The 13926-nt window shown below is 33.3% G+C and overlaps 2 protein-coding genes across 3 annotated transcripts; both read left to right on the top strand.

Annotated features, from left to right (window-relative positions):
• The first annotated feature begins 5598 nt into the window (after positions 1-5598).
• On the top strand, positions 5599-13637 carry LOC108457080 (probable alkaline/neutral invertase D). 2 transcript variants are annotated; one of them, XM_017755902.2, is made up of 6 exons: positions 5599-5818; positions 6496-6939; positions 7408-7839; positions 9682-10240; positions 11443-13011; positions 13090-13637. In XM_017755902.2, the coding sequence occupies exons 2-5, from the start codon at positions 6547-6549 to the stop codon at positions 11736-11738; spliced, it is 1680 nt and encodes a 559-aa protein (XP_017611391.1). In that variant the 5' UTR covers positions 5599-5818; positions 6496-6546; the 3' UTR covers positions 11739-13011; positions 13090-13637. The 2 variants fall into 2 exon arrangements, with proteins under 2 accessions (XP_017611391.1, XP_017611393.1); XM_017755904.2 differs by lacking the exon at positions 5599-5818 and adding an exon at positions 6167-6313.
• On the top strand, positions 12707-13637 carry LOC108456250 (NDR1/HIN1-like protein 6). Its single transcript, XM_017754848.2, has one exon. It carries the CDS (start codon positions 12707-12709, stop codon positions 13466-13468), a length of 762 nt encoding a protein of 253 aa, XP_017610337.1. The 3' UTR covers positions 13469-13637.
• Positions 13638-13926: the final 289 nt, after the last annotated feature.

The following is a 13926-nucleotide window of genomic DNA, read 5'->3' as shown; positions in this document are numbered from 1 at the left end:
ATCGAATCACTTATACAATTCATACAATATTAATGCATTAAAAATATGAACACAATATTGCATTATTTACATATGAACTTACCTCGGTACAAAATATAGCTAACTAATTCGATTTAGTCCACAATCTTGTTCTTTTTCCAGTCTAGGTCCGAACTCCATTGTTCTTGATTTATAATAGCAAATTTAGCTCATTTAATTACCACATTGTTCAAATCAGTCCAAAAATCATATTTGGTAAAATTACAGTTTTGCCCTTAAACTTTCACATATTTACAAATTAATTATTAGGCTCGTAAAATAAAATGCATTCAATTTCTTTGTTACTTAAGCCTATCCGACCCACACACATGCACATATCAGCCCATATTTTTCATCAAATCAAATTTTTACTACCTATTTTACAACTTCTACAAATAGGTCCTTTTTAGGTGTTTTCATGAAAAATCACTAAGTAAAAGTTGTTTATCACATATCAAACTTTCATAATCTACCATGAAACATCAAAATACATGCTTGTCACACATGGGTCAAACCCTAGACATCAACCCTAGCTCAAATAAATGGTAGAAATGACTAGATCGTTTGATAAGAACTTTAAAATTGTAAAGAACATTAAAAACGGGGCTAGGATGCACTTACTATCAAGCTTGAAAGTGACAAAACCCTAGCTATGATGTCCCTTATGAAATTCAGCCAAGGGTTGAAGAAGATGGAAAAATTTTGGCTTTGTTTTCCCTTTTTATTCTTTTATTTACCAAATAATCAAAATGTCATTTTTACTAAACTTTGAAAATTTACCTATTCATGTCCACTTCTATCCATAGAAATAGAAATTGGTCAAATTTCTATTTAAAAACCTCTAATTAATAATCCATAGCTATTCCATGCTTAAAGCTTCTAGAATCACATATTTTGTAACTTTTACAATTTAGTCCTAAAATCAAATTGGACGCTCTATCAACAAAATTTCTTAACGAAACTTTTATACAATCATGCAAACATATCATAGACCTCAACATATTCATAAAATAATTATTTCTACTTCAGACTTGTGGTCTCGAAACCACTATTCCAACTAGGCCCAAGATCGGGATGTTACTCCACCAATATCTCCTTTTAGTTCATCATCTTGAAATAATGAGAGCCCTCAGGAATATCTTGTAAATACGAACAATAATAGCAAGTCCCAATACATGGGCGCATCTATTTGATAGGGAAACCAAATCTTTTTTTGAACTTCATCTCTACGAGGATGTACTTACCAAAATCATCTGGCATTGTCACCTTCTCACTATAGAATAAGTTCTCCATCCAGAGAAAGGATGTTTGAGGCATGAATTCAAACAACATAGGAAATTGGTCCTTATTCAACTTCCGCAATAAATACATATACCAGAATAACTTATCATAAGGATATATTTCTTTCTTATGGGACATGATGAAAAACCTTACAAGTAGCCACTAGGAGAGACCCATCAATTGACCTGGTACCACAACAAAGTTGTACAGAACATCCTGAATGAAATTCGAGAGGGGAATAGTAACACTCGTTTCAAGTAGAAACAACGAAAGGAATAACTCGAGTCTTCCACCAGTAGTATCAAGGCTAAATACCTCATTTAGATGATGCAACCCTTTCAAGATACTAAACTCATATTTGTGATGTTACGCGAACAAACCATGACATAGTAACACATTTTTCATCTTCCAATGGGTCGTAGAACACTGATAACTAAGACTAACAATAAGCTCATAACTCCCCTTTTCAAACCTCGTTGCAACAGCTTTTTCAAACTTCTCCGTGGCTATTTTTTTACTCTTCGCTGCCTCTCTTGATGGAGTACGACCGCTACCTCTACCTTGAGACTTGCTAGTCTGTTTATTTCCCTTAGTCATTTTCCAACAAAACAAAAGAAATAGCTCTGGCCACAACAAAAGAGAAATGCTACAAGACGAATTGAAGCAAATAAATCCTTAAAATGCAAAAATCATTATAGGAAATCAAAAAAAGCAAGAAAATGGCCAACAACAGCTGCAAAAATTTCAAAAAGAAAAGAAGGCAAAGTAATTTCGAAGAAAAAAACATAAAGAATATATAGACCTGTTTCCCAAAATGCATTTCTTTAAAAAACAATCGGTGTCTAATGGCAATTCGCCACCTGTTTTAAAAGGTTTTCATTCATCATTATCATGACTCCTCATAAACACAATCCTCGAGGTAAATTTATGAAAGAATCTCAAACGTTTGAATATAATGTTTCACCATAAAATAAGGCCACCATTCAAAGTAACATGTAAGAGAGAGAGTTATAAGATCAAAATGTCTCAAGGAATGTCACTTTATAACCCTCCTCTCGACTCAAAAGAGGGAGAACATTGTTATATCCCCATCTTGTCAGGACAAGTGGCAAGCCAAAAAGACGCTTGAGCAGTAAGCTTACCACAGTAATTCGAGAGGTCACTTACGAGCTCGCCTTTCCAGTATGACCACACGAGAAGCAAATAGTCTAATCTTCATTGGGAGTATGAAGTTGTTGGTCACCAAACATCACATGGGCTCAACTGCTTTATCCTATCAAGTTAGAATGAATGATAGGATTTATCCTGTTACAGACATCCTCGTCCCATCAAAGACATCCCCTCCACGTGCCCCGTAATGGTGATTAGATGGCAAGTCCACCACATTAACATCATCTTGCAGAGGACCTTTGCCTATAAATACCTCTAAGAATAAGGAAGAAAGAATCAACTCTTCAAGAATACTAAGCCTATACTCTGTCAACGCTTTTTCAACTTTCAACTTTCAACCTTTATACTCCCTTCACCTCTATTCTCCATAACCTCCAAATCTTTGCCCCAACTAGGTGAACCAGCCTCTGTAGCAACGACCACTACCTCCTTTGTACTCCCTTCTTGTTATATAATTGTTTCAACAATACCATTCACAAATGAAGACATCGTTATTGTTGATCCTAAAATTGGAATGTATAAACATAACAAAACCTTATTATTTATTTAGGTTGAGTACATAATTTTGACTTCAATGTTAAAATTTGTATCTAAATTTTTTTAGTTCAAATTGATATTTGAATTTATCTTCTGTCGGACATTGTAATTTTCTTTGTTACACTACTAAAATGGAATGACAGGTACTAATCAAGTTGTTGCACATAGCAAGTATATCACGCCATTAATTAAATGTTGGTTTAAGCTGATCAAAGTCGGTAATTCTTTAATATACATTTTGTAAGTTTCAATAAATGTCGACTTTTTTTAGAGTTTTCTAAAATTTTCTAAAATTTTTCACTTTTTTTCATTTTTATATATCTTTTAAATTTTCGTAGCTATTATAAAACTTTAAATGATTTTTCAAATTTTCTTTTCCAATTTTAATATACTTTATTGAATATATATATATATATATTGAAAATTTCTAAAATTTTAAATTGTTTTTATAATTTTATAAAATTTCAATTATTGATGTATATTACTTTATTTTCTAAAGTGCTTTGATTCATCTGGCATATTATAATATACTAATTGATCCACATCATCCTATTCTAAGGGATATAAAAATTAAGTAAAATATGTTACGAAAAATAAAAGAACATATTAAAACTACATTTAAGTATCTAAATGTATATTTACCGTATTTATTTATTTAGAATAGAGAGAAATAGAGCAAAAGAGCAAGCTAGGCATGGATAACTAAATCTGACCCACCATTTATTTAAATTTAAAACCTAACCATATAGATTGAAGATGGTTCATGTCACATCTTCCTTAACTCACACATACCCTAAGTCAAACCTCATTTTTAATCATTCTACACCAACTCATTCATGCCTATCTTGTTGTTATACATGTTTCCTTTTCTTATTTTTATATTTCAACTTGTAGTATATTTGGTACCAATTTTTAAAACTTAAATCATCAACTTTTAAACTCTTTTTTATTATCTCACTAATTTAGCATAGTTTTTTATTTGAATTAAAATTTAAGTGTTTAATATTAAAATTTAAAAAAATACTTTTGAAAAAATAAAATGGTCATTATAACGTTTTAAAAAAATGTATTTGAATTATATTTAAATTCGTTAATATTATGATATTCTAATAAAAGTGTAAAAAATATTATAACTAATTATTAATATTTTGATTTATTTTAAAAAATAAAAATAAATGGTACATGTAAACTAAAAAATGTTAATTTGGCTCAAAATGTGAACCCAAAGTTTCTTGTTTAATGATTTCAAAATTTCAATAAATATTTTTTAGGGTAAAAAAGTAAAATGTTTGCCAATAGATCACAACTCCCTTGATTAAGTGTAATAAATAAAATCATACAATAAATTTGAAACACTTTTATTCTTATATCTTTCTCCTACATCAACAGCATTATCTAAATCTGCAGTGAAATTAATACTACCAAAACCAAAGAAATATTCCATAAATACTGTCAATTAATGAAAAAAATTTAAAACTTCTTTTTCACATTACCCATATTTCCAGGCAATAAACCAGGAAGAAATCAATCATTAATAAAATTGGTAAAACTTTTTTTTATTCATCTCCCATAATGTTGGCTTTTAATTACTGCCCATTAATAAAAAATTATACCATCTTTCACCTAACCTGTTTTTCAATACAATAAACCAAGAAAGAAATCATTCATAAATAAAACAATATTTTCTTTAGAAATAAATGTTAGCATTTATTTATTGTTGAGTTGCAATTATCCATTGATAAGAGTAAATTAAACTTAATTTAATGGATGATTTTGACAATTATTTAATAAAATTATTCATTCAGCTAATCTCTGTAGATATAGAATTATTAATCTGAACTATATTAATCAATATTGTGTGTCATTTCTCTTCTTTATTTCTTGTTCTATTTTGTTGGGAAGATTAAACAAAACTGTTTTGTTGAAACATTAAGTTAAAATAAATGCAAACAAAAAGGTTTTTTCAATCATGCTTCATATGCAGTTAAAAGAAAATCTTGAGCTACAATTTGCATTAATAAAGTCTAAGAAGAAATGATGTTCTATCTCACATCCACTTTTGGTGATGCAAACATCAAATTCAAATAATGAAAAGTGATATTTTTCTCAATAACCTATAGGATACTTTCAGCTATATGTGTAAAATAATATTTTCTTTTAAAATTTATTCAATAACTATAATAGATGGAATATATTTATATATAATTTTATTTAACTTTAATTATTATTATTTTATTTAAAGATTATATAAAAAATTAAAAGATAAAAATATCATAATAATTTATTTTAAAAATTAATTTTTTTAATTTAATTGGTATCCAACTCAACCAAAGTTTTACTAAAAGATTAAAATTATAAAAAAAAACCTTTTTTTAAGCTTTTAAGAACTCAGTTATGTTTTACCTAATCAAAATAGAAATAAAGAAGGAAAAAACCAACATAAATGACAAAAAAAGAAAGTAAGAGATCAGTTGCCAAATCAGACAGTAAAGTCGTGTCTAAACTGTGTCGTTTAGTACCATTTAAGACATGCATTTACCGTCAATTACCGGTAAATTTAAGCGCCTATTGTATGTTATTACAAAAGGAGAGAAGAAAACGACACGGCTGTTATTACAAATTTGTTTTTTCCTTCTTTCTAAGTCTTTTTCTTTTCTTCTCACTCTATAAATATCACGTATTCACAACTAGCTTCCTTTTTCCTCCCTCTCTCTCTTCTTACCGACCGTTTTCCTGCCTGGTCGCCGTTTAGTTTTCTAAACCGAGGTTGCCGGAGAGTCCATTTTCTCCGACATTTCTTCCTTCTTAAAAGGTTTGCTCTTTAATTATGTAAAGCTCTTTCTTTTTCGGGTGAGAGTTATTTTGATTTTTCAGTTTGATGTTGTTGCTGAGTTTCAGATCTGGATTTTCTTATTTAGGTGGCTTAATTGGCATTAGTTTTTTTTTTCAAAAAAATAAATCATGCTCCCTTTTTTGTTCTTTTTCTTGTTATGCATCTTGATCTGTGTCCTCTATTTTTTATTTTCTTCTTGAATAATACTTTCCATGGTAATTTTTTTCCTGTAGTCAAATGTATTGCAGTAACTTTCTAAAAATGTGCAAAAACGAATATTATATAAAATATTAAGGAAAACTTTTTAAATAGAAATTCCCATATATATTTGAAGTGCATCATCTCCATATATGGTGGGGTTGGTTGTTGTAAATTCTTTCTTATCCCTCCAATCATCATGTAATTACGTTCAGAATAAAGTGGTGTTTTAAAAGAAAACCCTTTCTTTTGTTTTCTGCACTGTAGCAAGGAAAGGTGTGTTTAATGGATAGAAAGGCATTACTTATTTTTATATCAGCTTTATAAATATATTCTTAGCATTTCAGTTTCTGTATTGAGTTCTTTTTTGCTATTCTTAAGGGCTTTTTTGTTTTGTTCTTATCCACAACAATTGGGGTTCTAAGCCTTTTTAACTTTTTATATTTTTGGACCTGTAGATCTCTTCTTTTGAGACTTGACTTCCGGTTTTGTTGATTGAAGACAAAGAAATGGAAGGGACTAAAGAGATGGGGCTTAGAAATGTGAGCTCAACGTGCTCAATCAACGAAATGGATGATTATGATCTCTCACGTCTTCTTGATAAGCCAAGGCTTAACATAGAGAGGCAAAGATCATTTGATGAGAGGTCACTCAGTGAGCTCTCTATTGGTCTCACCAGAGCAGGTCTTGACAATTACGAGACCACATACTCTCCTGGTGGGAGGTCAAGGTCAGGTTTCGATACTCCGGCTTCATCGACTAGAAACTCATTTGAGCCACACCCCATGGTGGCCGAAGCATGGGAAGCTCTCAGGAGGTCTTTGGTGTATTTCAGAGACCAGCCAGTTGGTACCATTGCCGCATATGACCATGCTTCCGAGGAAGTTTTGAACTATGATCAAGTAAAGTTCTTATCAGATAATTGAAATACTATTGTTTATTGGTGATTTTGCAATTCTTATTGCATATGTATCTGCTTAAAATTATAAACTTTGATTTAGTATTGATTATGATCATAATTTAGGCATCCAACCTAAAACTAATTTGTTGTAAATGGAAAACTTGAACCTGAAGATATGGTCATAGCAAACTCTAAACTTACATGAATATGGGAAACAATATTTAATAGTAAACACCTTGATCCACGTTGGATGACTTTGATTAGGTGAAAAACTTCGAGCCAATCATGGGAACTTTAATATGAAAAGAGAAATCTGATTACTCAAAATAGGTTTGGTGAGGAAAAATAGGTTTAGGATAACTATTAAAGGAAAATTCATGATATTTGTAGTTACTTTTAACACTTGAGATTCATTACCATTTTGGTGATGATTTAAATTTTTTGAGTTCATGTTTGATTTTTTGTTCAGGTTTTTGTTCGAGATTTTGTACCCAGTGCTCTGGCGTTTCTGATGAACGGAGAGCCTGATATAGTTAAGAACTTTCTCTTGAAGACTCTACAACTTCAAGGGTGGGAGAAAAGAATAGATAGATTCAAACTAGGAGAAGGTGCTATGCCAGCTAGCTTCAAAGTTCTTCATGACCCTGTACGAAAATCAGACACAATTATTGCAGATTTTGGAGAGAGTGCCATTGGAAGAGTTGCACCAGTTGACTCTGGATTCTGGTGGATCATTCTGCTCCGTGCATATACAAAATCTACTGGGGACTTGTCGCTAGCTGAGACACCTGAGTGTCAGAAAGGAATGAGGCTCATACTCACTTTGTGTCTGTCAGAAGGATTTGATACATTCCCAACTCTACTTTGTGCTGATGGGTGCTCTATGATTGATCGAAGAATGGTAACCTATCCTTCTAGCCTTAATTTTTCTCTCTCATTTGTGCATGTGTATGTGCTTGCCTTCTCATATACGCGACATTGCTTACCAATCTTGTAGTTATTTTGATTTGATGCAAGACATGCAAAGCTTCTGAGAAATTTAAATTTGCTAACCTCATGAAAAATGGAACCAGGATGTAATATTATTATTAATGGAAAATATAAAGTGTAGCAGATAGTTATTTATTGTTATAGCTGAGTAACAGAGATAATGGAGCAGCATAATATATAGAAATATCGTTCCTTTGGTTTTGGTTATCTGTATGGTGCTTCTATAATCATTTTGATGTGTGTTCCTGTGGTTGTCCAACTTGCTATAATTTATTTGTTTGTTTAGACCGACATACTTTTGATTTGGTAATCAATCTTCTTGTCTCTTGGGAAGTCATTGATACAAATGAATTTATAATTTTATTTCATTTCTTGTATTATTATATTATGTCCGAAAGTGAAACTGTCATGCTTTACCAACGGTACATTTTTTTGTCTCAAATGCTCTGTTGACCTTGGGTGTAGAGGAATAATGTTATCTGCTAAAAATAAAACAGTTCGATGAGAATCTTGTTAGATACAATCTGAATTAATAATTCTAAGAGCCAAATCCAGCAGTACTCAAGGGTGGAGCCGGGGGAATGGAAAACTTTCCACTAATGCCCCTTTAAAATTTATAAATTTTAAATTAATAAAGATAAAATTGCACTTTGACCCCTCAAAAATGATAAAAAGTTGATTTAATCATTTAAAAGTTAAAAAGATATAGGCTACTAAAATGGTGCCAAAAAAAAAAAAAACTTCTCACTTCGCCCCTTGTCAATTTTGACCATATAATCATCACAAAATTATGATCTACCATCTGATGGGACCGTAAATAGCGACAAATATGGTCTGCATCACATCTCCACTATTAATGTCCGCCAAATATATCCATATTCTGTTACTGCTAAGACCTGGTAGAATCTAGTTACTTTGTGTTTGTCTCTTTCATTGGCATGGTATGGTGCTAATATTCCAAGTAAAAAACTTACAAGATCTCAAAAGCAAGTACCATCCATGGTAGGCATAGGTGCGAGGGAAAATAAACAATGTGTAGCATTTTGCTCTGCTATGTCAAGGAAGGGTACACTAAAACAATGTGGATTTAGGTGGCAGGAGTGATATAGTAAAAGTTTATGGTTCTTTTTGTTTAGTGGATCCATATTTTGTTTTTAAGTGAATAATTAGTAAGGATCCTTCATACTCATCAGGTTTGTAATGTCTGAGAAAAATCTGTTCCTTTTGCTATTCGAAATGCAACCCATGAGATATTGCTTGTTTGACCTAAAGGGTTTCACACTTTCATCCATAAATGGTAGCTCACAAGTACGGGCGATAAACTTAGTGTTTAGTGAGCTTATGTCTACATATATTCGATAGAATGTCACAAATTCCCAATCTTAGATTGGGGGTTTACAAATTTATGAAGCGATTTCTTAGTTAGAAATCATATTTGCCTATTGGTGATCAATTTATGCTTGCATTAGTTATTGTATTTATTAAGATCGTTGTCTTTATGCCTCCCTGGGGTTTTTTTCTTTTCTTTTCCTGCCCAATTTTGGAACTGAAAAATAGATCTTAATGAAAATTTCAAACTTGTAGGCGTGTAGCCGCAGTTAATGACATAATTGTCTAAAATTTTATGAATACCTTTATTTCTAAGTTTCCTTCTCTAATAATTAAGTCAAATATTCTTTTGTCACCGTGCCTTCTCCCTCTTTGAGACCAACTTAGCTGCATGTTCGAATAATGGTGCGAACTTATTTTACAGGGTATTTATGGTTATCCTATTGAAATTCAAGCACTTTTCTTTATGGCGTTGAGGTGTGCTTTATCAATGCTAAAGCATGATGCGGAAGGAAAAGAATGCATTGAAAGAATCGTGAAACGCTTGCATGCCTTGAGTTATCATATGCGCAGTTACTTTTGGCTTGACTTTCAACAACTAAATGATATCTACAGATATAAAACTGAGGAGTATTCTCACACTGCAGTAAATAAGTTCAATGTTATTCCTGATTCTATCCCAGACTGGGTATTTGACTTTATGCCAACACGAGGTGGCTACTTTATTGGCAATGTTAGTCCTGCAAGGATGGATTTCCGATGGTTTTGTTTAGGTAACTGTATAGCAATACTATCTTCTCTTGCAACTCCAGAGCAATCAATGGCTATTATGGACCTTATTGAAGCCCGCTGGGATGAACTTGTTGGAGAAATGCCTCTAAAAATAGCTTATCCTGCAATAGAAAGTCATGAATGGCGAATTGTCACTGGCTGTGACCCTAAGAATACAAGATGGAGTTATCACAACGGAGGATCATGGCCAGGTAAGACTATCACTCTCTAATCTATCCTGACTTTAGCGCTTTTGTTTTTTATAAGAAAGGAAATTAATTTGTTGCATGGATCACTCCATATCTTTCTCTGGAAAATAATTGATTATGGTTTCTTATTAACTAGAAATTTATTAGATGTTACAAAATACTAATTGCCATCATTGATTAGCATGTCAAAGACATGAAAAACAAAGCCCATCGCTTGTCTTGTTTGGGCTACTTGAAAAGTAACCAAAATGCTCACTGGGAGTAAATCAGTGAATTGACTTGTCCACACTTCAGCTGTTGGTTGGTTGGTTTTAAGCATCTTGAGCGTGTAACTTTCATCTCAATTAAATAACAATTGGTATACATTGAAACTTGAAGTTAATATCGTTAGCAGCAAGAGATTGGACCATATTCACATAAGCCATCCTCAATACCGCACCTTCTTTCAAGGTGGTAATATTATGTTTGACAGGTGAAAATATTCACATAATACTTTGGGAAATAGTAGTTAAGATGTCAATTTTATGCTTCAGAAGCGATAAGGAAACCCTTGTAATACTTCTTTAACATATTTCATAATGGTGATAAACTTGGTATCTACATAATAGGGTGTCCTTTTAGTCTTCTGAAGTTCATGTGCCTGCTCCCTGTTAATACCATTTTATTTGCAATTTTGGGGTCCTTGGGTTAATACAGTATGTATCTAAGCTAGTGTCCTCTTACATGTATGTATCTAAACTCATTCTTTTCATGAGTTAAGTTTCATATTATTGTAGAAATCCATATTTAAGACCAATATCATCGGTAAGCTAGGTAAAAATAAGATGATTTTGTATCTTTGTCCATAGTCTTCTCTGGTCCTCCTCTTTTCTTTGGATCGTGCTTTAGCCGAAGAAATCTATGCTCTTAGTTTTATGAAACAATATTTTCTACTACTGATTTTAAAATTTCTTTTAACTGTTAAGCAATCACGTGCTACTGGAATCAATGGCTATATCCTTAATGCTGTGCCCTGTGGGCTACTTGTCCAACTGTATGATACTGACGATTGTGTTATCACATTGCTTGTTAGAATTAGTGGCTGTTAGGATGTAAACCTAAAACCCTAACATTCATAACTGAGTTCTGCATTTATATTTTACTATCTAATGTTTATTGTCTTTCCCTGTTTGCCATCTTGCAATTATCCACTACTTTCAATGCAGTGCTGTTGTGGCTGCTAACGGCTGCTTGCATCAAAACGGGAAGGCCGCTGATTGCAAGACGTGCGATTGATCTTGCCGAGACACGTTTGTTGAAAGATAGCTGGCCTGAGTATTATGACGGGAAGCTCGGGAGATATATTGGTAAACAGGCTAGGAAGTACCAGACATGGTCAATAGCAGGATATTTAGTGGCAAAAATGATGCTGGAGGACCCATCACACTTGGGGATGATTTCATTGGAAGAGGACAAACAGATGAAGCCATTGCTAAAGAGATCATCTTCCTGGAATTGCTAAAAACAAAACAAAAACAAAACAGGGAAAAAGAGCTTTAAAAATTTTCATTATAACAATATTCTTTTTTATTTGGCGCTGCTCCTCTATTTAGGGTTTCATCAAAAAAACAAAAAAAAAACTTTGCTTTTTTCTGTACTGTAGCAGGTTGCTAAGACTTAATCTCTTGCCTTCTCTTCAGAAAAGAAATAAATAATAGATACATTTTGCTGTTTTGGGTACATTTTTTAATGTATTTTTCAAGGACTATGATGATGATGATTATGATCTGGTGAATTCGACCCGAAACTATAATTTTATGTATTCTTCAAGGTCCATTTGGATTAAAAAAAAGTAAAGAGTAAGAGTGCAAGCAATGATCCTAACAGGTGTTGAGAACTTGGAATAAAGAGATTGAATCGATTTTTTAATTATTGTAGAATTGATAACCAATCATTAAGAATGTAGAAAAAGAAATATATATTATATGTGGGAGGTGGTGACGTGGTTTAAGAAACAAATGAAGGAGTCCAGAGGTTAGGACGCAAAGAAAGAGGGTATGGTTTATATTTATGACCATCGCGTTTGAAGAAAATGAAATCATAGTTTTATAGGGCGGCATTCAGAAATATTTTGTTATTTCATTGGGTAGTAGTTCCAGGTTTTTCAACACAAAAGCTTACTCGTGCAAGAAAAAGGGTAGTGGGAAAACAATTTCAAACGTCATTGCTACACCTGCAGCTTAAGAAATTACAAAGTCCCTATGGTTGTGAACAGCATGAGGTGCTGCAATTTCGTCGCAATTTGAACGCCCGCGATTAGGTTAGGTGAATGAATGTTTGAAACCAAAGTTAATTAACCCACCACCCACAACCCAACGAATGAAAGTCAAATTAAGGAAACTTCCATCGCATGACTTTATCAAAATCCATTGCTCTCTTATCTATTTATTTCTACTTCTATTTCCTCAAGCTTTCTTGTAAGCTTCCAATATGTCATCGATGGCGGATCAACAGAGAATCCATCCCGTCCCGGATGTCGAAGCACCACCACAAACCTCCCCAACAGTTCCCTTGGTGCCCCAGGGCACGTCGAAATCCGATGACCAATCATATCCACCTTTCCATCGTACTTATCCACCTATGAACTCCAAACCTCCCAAGAAGAGAAGCCGTTGCTGCAAGTGCTTGTGTTGGACCCTGTCTCTTCTCTTGCTGTTCATCCTTATTCTGGGGATTACCGTTGGCATTTTGTTCCTTGTTTTCCGACCAAAGCTACCTAAATATTCTATTGACAGGTTGCAGATAAGCCAGTTCGATCTTAATTCTATGGACTCTAGCTTATCCGCTACCTTTAATGTTACCATTACTGCCAGGAATCCCAACGAAAGAATCGGAATCTATTACGAAGGAGGTAGCCATCTAAGCGCGTGGTACACTGAAACCAAGTTATGCCAAGGGTCAATGCCAAAATTCTACCAAGGTCACCGAAACACGACGGTGCTGGTTTTGCCTTTGTCAGGACAAATCCAAAACGGTACAGGTTTGATCATGGCGGTGCAAGAGCAGCAACAGCGGACGGGAAACATCCCATTGAGATTGCGGGTGAGTCAGCCTGTGAGGGTTAAGCTTGGGAAGTTAAAGCTCATGAAAGTGAAGTTCTCGGTTAGGTGCGGGTTAGTGGTAGATGCTTTATCTGCTAACAACACCGTCACAATTCAAAGTAGTAGCTGCAAATTTAGGCTTAGCTTGTAGAGTTCCTAATTTCTAACACCCGCCATATTTTTTACATTTATGTTCGAGAAATAAGGAGGGTTTTAATATATGCGGTTTTGTTCTCCTCCATGCTATATACTTCAGTTTGTTGTTATATATTTGTAATGGTATTGTTATTCTATATATTCTTTTTTCTTTTTTTGGGAAAGATTATGGTCCGATACCCATTTCTGATCTCCTTGATTTGTGGGATCATTACAGGGATATTCTCATTTGATTTTGTAGCCAAACCATCTCAATTTCCAATGCTGTTTATGCAAAACTAAACAATCTTCTACTCCTCATTTGTGCATTAGTTCTGTACAATGGGTTGGTAGTGCGACACAGATTTTGTCGTCGAAGACAGGAACCAAACAAAATTTTGCCAATATACATGCATGCATACATGTTGGTTGGTTAGGCTATGTATGAGGAATTCTGGAATTTACGCAATTGAT

This window comes from Gossypium arboreum, chromosome 9 (assembly GCF_025698485.1).
Source record: "Gossypium arboreum isolate Shixiya-1 chromosome 9, ASM2569848v2, whole genome shotgun sequence".
Classification (NCBI taxonomy): domain Eukaryota; kingdom Viridiplantae; phylum Streptophyta; class Magnoliopsida; order Malvales; family Malvaceae; genus Gossypium; species Gossypium arboreum.
This window is presented reverse-complemented; position numbering and strand designations above follow the sequence as displayed.